General features: G+C 48.3%; 1 protein-coding gene across 2 annotated transcripts in view; it reads right to left on the bottom strand.

Moving 5' to 3' along the window:
• Positions 1-864: 864 nt before the first annotated feature.
• Positions 865-10,792, bottom strand: part of Scml4 (Scm polycomb group protein like 4) — a 100,062-nt gene continuing 90,134 nt past the window's right edge. For both annotated transcript variants that reach the window (XM_031347642.1, XM_031347643.1), the window contains exons 7-8: positions 5,385-5,530; positions 865-3,667 (exon numbers count right to left, since the gene is read on the bottom strand). In XM_031347642.1, the coding sequence (XP_031203502.1) occupies positions 3,542-3,667; positions 5,385-5,530 (272 nt within the window). In that variant the 3' untranslated portion in view covers positions 865-3,541. The remainder of the gene's footprint in view (positions 3,668-5,384; positions 5,531-10,792) is intronic.

Genomic DNA, 10,792 nt, shown 5'->3' with positions numbered 1-10,792 from the left:
CCAGTCAGTAGGAAGGTTAGACCGTGCCGGGCCTCCACGCTACAAAGCTAGAAAGATATTTGAGAACATGCCATAGCTGCTATACTCCCAACCACTTCTTAGATTTTCCAACTCCAGTGTCTGGAGATACATACATACACACACACACACACACACACACACACACACACTCAGACACACACAAATACAGATACACAGACAGACAGACAGACACACTTAGACAAGCACAGACACACAGACACAGAGACAAACACACACACAGACACAGACAGACACACACAGACATAGACACACACAGACATAGAGAGACACACAGACAAACACACACACAGGCACAGATAGACACACACAGACATAGACACATACAGACATAGAGAGACACACAGACAAACACACACACAGGCACAGACAGATACACATAGACATAGACACACACAGACATATACAGATACACAAACACACACACAGGCACAGACAGACACACACAGACATAGACACACATAGACATATACAGACACACAGACAAACATACACATAGACACACATATATATATATACACAGATACACAGAGAAGAGAGAGAAAGAGAGAAAGAGAGAGAGGCACAGACAGACACACACAAACACAGATACAAACACAGACACACAGACAGGCACAGACAGACAGATACACACACACGCACACACACATACACACACATAGACTCATATACACAGGCTACATCTTTTATCTAAAATCTTCACAAAGAGAATAATGTGTTTCATAAAACACTTAAAATACTTTAGGCAACAGAATTGTCCCTTGATTCCCCCCCCCCCCAACCCTCTGCCCCCAAGTGTTTAACAGATAAATATAATTGGAAACATCTGGAACAAGAGCACCAACACTCTTTAATTTGGAATTATGCAAAATGTGTTCATTCTCCACTCCAACCTGAAGCAGAGCTATACAGCCAGAATAGCAAGCACGGGGACTGTCAGGTGTGAGTTCAAGTCCTGCTCATGTGGGCCAGGGTAAGCCCTGTGGCCTGACCCTGGAAGGTCTGTTTAGAGGAAGTGGCCTTGCATGGTTTACATATGAGAAGCTATTTAGCTGCTCTGTTTGACAAGATTTTTGAGAGGGTTGAAAATTAATTATACTTGCAGCATTACGATGATGATTTGGTCAACTAATTAGATTGTATGAAAAAACAGGCAAGAAGAATTGGTTCCGCCGGGTCTTCCGTGGTATGGCAGCCCCATTCCAAGACTAATGAGATTGCTTCTTGGTGCTTTGCTTGGTTCTGTTTGGCCAAACCTTAAATGTCTGGAATCCGACGATCGAGCTAATTTAAGGCTTCGTGTGAAATAAGACATCATGTCTAGGGACACAGCTCCAGTTCCCCCACAGACTTGAACTGGGTCCTAGCTCTCCTTCAAAAATCACTTGAGGCCTCCCCTTGACTTGTTTGGCCTTGTTTTAACTTGGGGCACCAGTGAGACATGGGTAAGTTTAGGCAGGACATTTGACAAGCTTAATACTGCCAGTCACGAAGGAGCCTGTGTCCCTGGAAGAGGCACCGTGAGCCTCCGGGGAAGGGCAAACATTTGTGTGAAGCGACTGTTCTAATCTCCACACTTCCATTGCAAGCAATTGTGTACATGGGAACTGTTTGATGGGATCTAACTTCAGAGCACCCAGCATTGACAGTATTCTTCAAGGCAGAGTCCACTCGTTGCTTTAACATCTTAAAGAATCTGTCCAAGGTCTAATTCAAGGTCATTTCTGCCTCATGCTATCAATAACAGACATCAGGCTCATCCACACCTGATCAAGTTCCATCCAGTGGAAAGCTTTGGGACATTTTTCTCCTTCTCTGTTGTATTTAAGTCCAACCACCAGTGTATATGTAACAAAGATCTTGCAGGGTCATGTCACACTCCCACAAACAGGGAGCATCCAAGTAGGCCCTTATAGCACAACATGGAATACGTCCTGTGCTCTTCACCTACATTCTACCTGACTGGTACAATAGCTAGATCCATCGGAGAGCCTACATGTGTCTTGTTGTGGACCAGGACCACTGGCTACACTTGCCAGCAGAGACCTTGCTCAGACTGCAACCCGAGAGAAGATGCCTTTCTAAAATTCATACTATTGTCATGGGAGACCCTAAGTTATGCTTGACCAACCTCACTTTCCCCAGATGTGCCTTTAAGGAAAGTTCTCTATTCGTTTAGAATAAACAAAGCCAGGGAGAGGATTCCATAAAGAATAGCCGCGAAGAAGTGCCCCTTCCGCCTAGGAAACCGTGGCTCCATCCGCCTCTGGACACAGCTGCTAAGAGTAGAAAATCAATTTTTTCCCATTACTTCACAGTGAAGAGTAAAAACCTATTTGTAAATTGAATTGAGCCCAATAAAAACACGTCTGCATATTTGTCGAAGACTAGAAAAATTAGCCACAGACACACAGCCACAGAACGTAGCCATGAAACTAGGAATCAGCACATCCCATTTCAAACTTTGTCGAGACAGTTCCCACCCCCCCACACCTTTTTTCAAGAAATACCCATAGTTAAATGTCACCAAGATCCCTCAGCATGCCATCATATCAGAGCTTCAGTGAGACTCTGGGCGGGAAGGGACGCCAGGTCTTTGTTTAGGCAGATGGTTGCTTCCGAATCCGTACCGAGTAAGTCAGTAAGCAATGGGTCTGAGCTGGACCCCGACAGAGCATGATTTCTTCCCAAGTGGCAATCTGGGGTGCTGAGTGTGGAATTCATCCCCAGTCCCGGTGCAAGCTAGGTCTTGCAGATAAACACCCTGCCCCGGCCGTGCAGTCTGTGCATCCTGAAACCTCGTTAGCAGTCTGCCCTCTGGTGGAGCAAGGAAGGACTACAGTAGCTAGGGCTCGAAAACATCCTTTCCCCTTTCTTGTCGAGAGCGAGGGTAGGATGGGGTGGGGGGTTGGGGGGTGGGGTGAGGTGGGGTATGGGGGGGTAGGGTGGAGGGGTGGAGGACAAAAACAAACGAACAAAAAAGACAGCAACAAAAATTCAAGTTTTCCAGATAGTGCAAGGCGAGGCGGCCATCAGAAGACAACTTCCAGAGCTGAGTCCAGTGAAGCTCATGCGGATCGGTCCCAAGAACAGGGAGAGGTTGCCAACCACTGGGGGTGTCCCCACAGCCCCTGCAAGGACAGGGATCTTCTCGTGACTTTTCGAGCTCCCCTCCAGGGCTCTCCTTGGGTGACAGCGTTCAGTTATTCACTCTGTCATGTCACAAATAGCACCCATAAAGAGTGACCAACACGTCAGGAACATTGACTGTAATAGGCTTTTTTTGTGTGTCTGTGTGATTTTTTCTGACAAGTCTAGCACACAGTTGAGTCTCTGAAAGGGGCCACCAGGAATGTTACAAAAATGCAAGGATGCACACGTTTTATAAAAAGACACAGTCTTTGTGGCTGTGACATTTAAGAGGACAGTCTACTCATGACAGTGGACGGACGCTGGTCTGGCAGCAGTAACCTGGAGGTCTGGGGGTTTTCTTTCCAGCCCTTTAGAACTTAGCTTGCTTCAGCTTGTCGATGTGATAGCAGAGCTTCAGCGCGGGTCCCAGCTTCAGTCCCAGGTATTTCATGATCATGTCGCTCCTCAGCAACAACAAGGCATTGCCGTCAATCTCCTGGAGGGAAGGCAGAGGACGGTCAGAGCAGCCAAATGGTGGCTAAGGTCTGGGTGTGCTCACGGGGCACGGAAGGGCAGGTGTGCAGATGAGAGAGAGAGAACACATACTTCTTGTTCTGGGAGAGCTCTTGGGAACAATTAAAGCAAGCAACCATGAGGCCCTCCTCTTCGCGTCCCCTCCCGGAACTCATCTGCCACCTTGCACCTTTCAGGGTCCTGCCCTCTTCTGATTGAGGCAGACAAAGCTTCCCCTGCATGCCTACTATCTCATATATATGTCATCCAACTAAAGACAGAGCCACAGGGCTGGAGAGATAGCTCAGCGGTTAAGAGCGCTGACTGTTCTTCAGAAGGTCCTGAGTTCAAATCCCAGCAACCACAAGGTGGCTCATAACCATCCGTAGTGAGATCTGATGCACTCTTCTGGTGTACAGAACAGACAGCTACAGTGTACTTACATATAGTAAATAAATAAATCTTCAAAAAAAAAACCAAAAACCAAAAACAAAAAGACGGAGCCATGGACAGGTCAGCCTGAGGATTGATGTTCCTGGCTCTAAAAGAGGGTCATGAAGCTGGGAAAGGCAAGAAAGCTGATTGCCCCTAGAATACCTAGACGAGAATGTATCCCTGCCAACACCTGGATCTTAGCCCATTGAGATCCATTCAAGCTCCAGACCCACAGAAATAAAGATAAGCGCTGTCCCTTGTCTATACCACCAATCCAGAATTAGTATCATAAGCTGGGCAAACCACAGTAATTCTTACCGTTCACCCCATTTGCTATCTTTGTACATTTCAGAAGAGCCTAAATGATAATGACATTTACACGAAGGCTGTGTCTATGAGTGAGGCCTCATGTAACGTATTTATGTGTATTTTCTCATTGAACCCTCTAAGCCAGTGGTTCTCAACCTGTGGGTCACGACCCCTTTGTGGGGTCAAAGGATCCTTTCTCTGGGGTCGCCATCAGAAAACACAGGCATTTACATTGATTCATAACAGTAGCAAAATTAGTTATAAAGTCGCAACAAAAATAACTTTATGATTGGGGGTTACCACAACATGAGGGACTGTATTACGGGGTTGTAGCATTAGGAAGACTGAGAACCGCTGGTCTAAACAGTAAGAACACCAGATCACAGTTTGCCAGGCACGTTGCAGGCAAGGGTGCTCGAGATGAGTTCACAGGTGGGTGGCTGGCTGGCTGGCTGGCTGGGTAGATGGGCGGGTAGATAGATGAATAGAAAGATGGATGATTGATGAACAGGTGGACAGATGGACAAGTGGGTGGATAGATGGGTGAATTGGTGGGTAGGTGGATGGTTGGATGAATGAATGGATGGACAGATAGATGAGTGGGTAAGTGGATAATGGATGGATGGGCAAGTGGACAGACAAGCTGGTAGGTGAATAGGTGGTGGATGATGCATGGGTGGATGGATGGATGGATGGATGGATGGATGGATTGGCAGAAAAGCAGGCAAGGCCTAAGAACAAAAAGAAGAGAAGAGAAACATATCTCTTAACAAACACAAATCCGTCAGTTGCTCTGCTCTGACAGGCCTATGGTTGCCTCTGCTTCTTTCATCTCTGGCTCACTTAAGGGCACTGCTAGAGCTTAGTCTAGATCGCCAGCATTCAGAGGCTCCTTAACTCCTCTCTCCTATGCATCTCCTTCCCTGGCCCTCCCTTCAGACCCAGTACTTTCATACATGCTTTCTGAAGAGCTCCACGTGAGGCCCCAGAGCCTGAGGATCCGCATCCTTCACAAACCAGACCACGTCCTCCACAGTCCAGGTAGAAGGGTTTCTGCTGCTTGGTCGCCTGGTATCCTGCAGCTCTGGAGAGGGACTCGAGGCTGGAAGGAGTGAGCAGAGGAGGGGGACCATGAGCCAGTGAAACTCAGTGCCCATCTGCATACCAAGTTTACCCACCCCTAGCTTGTCCGGAAGGAGTCCTTAGTGCTCTGAAGTCCACGGCAGGGCCAAGTGTCTCTGTGACAGGTAGATGCTGTGAGTGGCTGGTCTATCTGTGCTGTCTGTGGAAGAAGGCTTGGGAGAGCTCTCATCCTCAATAAACTGAAATTCTGGTTCAAAATCCCTAGCTAAAGTTCAGTCCAGTTCTGTGTTTGTGGGCTATAGACAGCTGTCGGGGCCTGAGGCTGGCGAGCTGAATGGTAAGCAAATGAACCCCTCTGTAGCTTGGGGGCTGAGCACTGCTGGGCCCTTCCTGTGTCCTCTGGAGACGACAGTGTGGCAGAACAGAGGTGGGTGTCCACTTTTGGACTTTGCACAATCCAAATGGCTAATCTACCACTTACACCTCCAGCAGCACTGGGGGGAGGGGTGTCTGTCTGTGCATGTCTGGTCTGTCCATACCTGCTCTTGGAAGAAGGTGGTGTTACTTCCCTTGTCCCTAGCACTGGGCTCCTAGGAATCCTTGGGAGAGTGGCTTTCCTGCTGGCCCTTCCCCCTGCCACCCCTGCTGAATCTTTGGTAAACTCATACCACTCTGTACTGTCAGTGCAACTAGACTTAGTATGGCCCAGGAGACACAACTCTGGGAAGCATTTTCAGAGAGGAGGGATGACCCACCCTGAATGTGGGCAGTACCACTCCAGAGGATGGGGCCTCACACTGAATGATGTACTGGTGGGGAAAGTTAGTGTGCTGGCTAGATTTATGTGAATTTGGTATATGCTAGAATCATTCTGAAAGAAGGAACCTCTATTGAGAAAATGAGCCCACCCGACTGGCCTGTGGGCAAGCCTATAGTATATGGTCTTGACTGATGAACAATTGGTGTGGGAGGGTCCAGCCAGCTCACTGTGGGCACTGCAACCTCTGGGCTGGTGGTCATGGGTGCTAAAAGAAAGCAGGTTGAAACATTAGGCTGAACTCGGGGAATCCCTCAGAAGAAGGGAAGGAAGGATTGTAGGAGCCAGAGGGGTCGGGGAACATGAACAAGAACACAGCTCACAGAATCAACTGAGCAGGGCTCATAGGGCATCAGAGACTGAAGCAATAATCATGGAGCCTGCATGGTCTGGACTAGGTTCTCTGATGTGTGTTATGGTTGCTTGGTGCTCTTGTGGGAGTCAAGGTTATCTCTCTTTTGCCTGCTCTTGGGACCCCTTTCTTCCTACTGGGTTGCCTCATCCACGAGGATTTGTGCCTCAGCATATTGTAACTTACTGCAATCAGTTGACATCACTGGGAGGCCTGCTCTCTCCTGAAGGGAAACATAGGAGCAGTGGATTTGGGGGAGAGGGGAGGTATAGAAGAGGGAGTGTGAGGAGAGGAGGGAGGGAAACTGCAGTTAGTATTATGTGAGAGGATAAATAGAAAGAAAGAGAAAGAAAGAAAAAAGAAAGAAAGAAAGAGAGAAAGAAAGAACAAGAGAAAGAGAGAAAGAAAGAAAGGAAGGAAGAAAGAGAGAAAGAACAAAAGAAAGAAAGAAAGAAAGAAAGAAAGAAAGAAAGAAAGAAAGAAAGAAAGAGAAAGGGAAGGAAGGAAAGAAAGGAAGAAAGGAAGGAAGGAAGGGAAGAAGGAAGGAAGAAGGGAAGGAAAAAGAAATCCAAGAAGAAAGGAAGGAAGAAATCAATCAATCAAGCAGAGCAAGCCACCAGGTACAAGCCAGTCATGCCTTGAATTCCCACCATGATTTTTTTCTGGATGGTGGAGTACACACTGTGAGATGAACTAACCCTTTCCTCCCTATGCTGCTTTTGGTCATGGTGTCTTATCACACAAAGAATCCATAACCAAGACAACCAGGGAAGCACACACATGGTCTCCTCTCTGTCAGCTTTCTGGCACACCTGGCACTGATCAAGCCCCACTGTCCCATCTCAAGCAGCGTCTGCTTCAATGGCTGCCTTGTCATGAGGGGCAGTCACTCCCAAACTGTGAGCTGAGATGGGTCCCTTACCCCTTCCGGTGTTTATTCACAAAAATGAGGAAGTCAGAAATATACCTGCAATGTACCCCACAATGATTTTCCCGTGGCTCTCCTTGCTTCTGCTCTCTCCTATCTAGCATGTGACTGTCACTGCCTCAGGCTGTCCCTAAGACCAAGCTCTGTCTGTATGCTTCTAACACTCCAGGTCCCTCTGAGTCCCCCTTGCCTATGCACTGTGTCTCCAAGTCATACCTTTCCTTCTTAGATGGCAGGAAAGGACATTGGGCCAGGAGACCTAGAGACAAATCCTGGACCTTCCCTTGCTTGTCATTTGACTGCAACGCGTCTTAGATCACGATAACATTCTTCAGTCAGAGAGGCGGCTATAGGTACTGAAGTGGGCAAGCACCGGGCCTTCTGGTCAACCTACCACAGGTGCTCTACAGCGTTTAAGAGGCTCCCTGCACATCCCTCTGGGCATACTGCTTGTGATGGCTATTCTCAGTTGTCAACTTGACTGTATGTAGAATGAACTACGGTCTAGGAACGGAGGGCACGCCTGCGGTCTCAAGGCAGGAAGACAATTTGCCTTTGATCCAGATCTTGAGAGAACATGAACACAAGTGCATGCCAGCCCAGGGGCCACCAGACCCCTTCGTGAACACAGAGGCCACCCTTCTTGCTGTCACTGGCCTCTCCATCTGACCTTTATTTATCCTTCTCTGTGAATGCTTCCCATATAATTCCTTGCATACCTTTCTGTACTTTAGATTACAACTCCCCAGGGATCCTCCTAGGTTTATTTCACAGTCATGTATCAAGCCCTTCCCATGGTTTAGTCTTGGGAAAGGTGTTTGGTGAGCAATATGCAACCCAAGCTCTCTCATTACAAGGGTCATGTATTACATTGACCCCTCCACAGCTGAGCAAAGAATAAATATTCTTGAAGCATGGATTTGATGACTGTGAGATGGATCAATACGCTTTGCAAAAGAGGCTAGCTTTGTGTGAGTGATACTTACCGCTACTTCCAGGCTAGAAAAAAGGCCAAGATTCTAAGATTCTAAAAAGCAACTGCCCTACAGGAAAATTCTCGGAGCTAAGAAGCTGGTGCCTGCCAACCTTCCCTGAGTCTTAAGGCAATGCTCCCCTCCCCACTCTTGATATACCTGTGAATATTCATTTCTGCATTTGTCCTAGTTGAGAACTAGATTTTGTTTGAGTTTTGCTTTGTTCTCCCCTGCATTTTCCTTGTTGGGCATGGAAGGGTCCCATGAGGTGGTGTGGCACCAGGCATCTCGCTGAGAACCTGCTAACACTCCTTAGAGCCTTTGGGATGCTGATGCCCGCCAGTGAAAGATTATTTTTACTCCATTTAAAGACATCTGCACTCAACGTGGGGCGGAAGAAGCAGAGAAATCAAATCTGTCTTCGGGGCCCGCCCACGGGAGCATGGCTGTTAATCAGGGTGGTAATAGATGTCTGGACTACAAAGGCGGGAAGCCTTTAGTCCAAGAATGATTCTGCAGGGATGAGAGCAGAGGTCAAATCTAATTTCCTATTCTTGGCAGGAAGGAGGGGAAGTCCGGCCCACTGATAAGATCCTGCCCAGGGTCCTGCAGTCCTTTGAGTGAGGTCAGGAACTGCGGACGCTGTCTACAGCAGAACAGAAGAGATGAACAGATGAACCTGGTCATCTTTGAGAGTGTTCTCAGGGACGGCTGTAAAGAACAGACAGTTGAGACACTGAGGCAAGTGCTCTCCGTGCCTGGGACTTGGTGCCAGCTGTGGGCATTTCCCCTTTTACAGGATGGTGGAAGAGCAGCCAGGCTGGCTCACGGGTGTTTCTGTGGGAGGCAGGGCAACAGGCAAGCTGAGTCACACCTCGGCAGTTGCTCCTCATCCAAAGCCTATACATTCACTCCAGAGAAGGAAAATGGAACTTTTCGGCAGTGGGCTTGCAAAGCTGGTGCAGGTCTGTGCTCACAGAGAAAACCCAACACACCACTGCTTCCCTGCTCCAGCCAGCTGCTGGGGAAGGTGTCGGGAAGACGGATGGGTCTGATACAGGAAGGGGCTGCGGGCAGACGTGACAGACCAACAAGATTGGATGGATCGAACAAATCTTGCTCCTATGCGGACGGAGTGTGCAAAGCACTCGCCGTCTAGCACTGGGGAAGCCGTGCTTGGCCATGTCGCTCCCCGTGGGCCATTAAACCATGAAAAGTGAGATCCGGTGGTGAATGGGTACATAATTAAATCTTGTTGCTTCTGAAGCTGAATTCATGGTTAGCAGAAAAATAGACCACCGACAGACACGGTGCTGAAATGCAATCCCGCCGGTGCCTTCTAAAGCACGGTGCTCATACCACATCTGCAAATCTCTTTCCCTCTTACGCATCTCCACGAGCACACACATAATTGCCTTTTGCTCATTCATAATTCAGGAGAAACTTTAGCTAACAGAGTGGGAGAGTGGAACCAGGGAGTGGTGAGCCAGAATGAGCCAGGAGTCAGAGATCCCTACCACCCACAGCTGTGCAGGGCTCTGCACTTCTCCAGAGTGCCGTGTGAGTGTGTGTGTGAGTGTGTTTGCATGTGTATCTGTATTCCCTTCAACCTCAGGCACCACGGGACCCAGTGCACAGCAGACTGCTGACAATAAGTAATACTTCTGAAGGCCTCAGGTGTGTGTCCAAGGCTATGTAGAGTGTGAAGTACCCAGGCTAGCCCACAATCTAAGCAGAATCTGGCTTGAAACCTTGTTGTTTTACATTTTTTTCAGTTCCAGCTTTTAAGATACTACAAGGTGACAGAGACCAGGAGAGGAAAAACCCTGGTCCTTTCTTAGATTTTAATCAGATTTTTTTTTTTTTGTCTGTTGTATTAATCCTTCACAACAAGCTGACTTGCCAACAGGACAGAAGATGTCCCTAAGGACCAGCAGGCCAGGTTGGGCTGCATTCCTTCTCAGTCAGAAACTGACACTGTTAGCCCCCACCCACTTCTCATGACGCAGTGTGATCTCCACCAGGGGCTTCTAGACACCTGTCCTTCTAAGGGCTCAAATGCCAAGTCTCATTTCAGTGGGTTCCATCACACTGGAGCCTTTCCTGACTCCCAAGATGAGGTGGTCCCCCAGCCCTGCCCTTTCCAGAACTGTCCCTCGGCCCCTCCCCATCCAATAGTCACAGCAGCCCCTCCCCTTCCAACACTGTCC

The sequence above is a fragment of the Mastomys coucha genome, unplaced genomic scaffold (genome assembly GCF_008632895.1).
Source record: "Mastomys coucha isolate ucsf_1 unplaced genomic scaffold, UCSF_Mcou_1 pScaffold3, whole genome shotgun sequence".
Classification (NCBI taxonomy): domain Eukaryota; kingdom Metazoa; phylum Chordata; class Mammalia; order Rodentia; family Muridae; genus Mastomys; species Mastomys coucha.
Note: the sequence above shows the minus strand (reverse complement) of the source record. Positions and strands in the feature narration are given on the sequence as shown.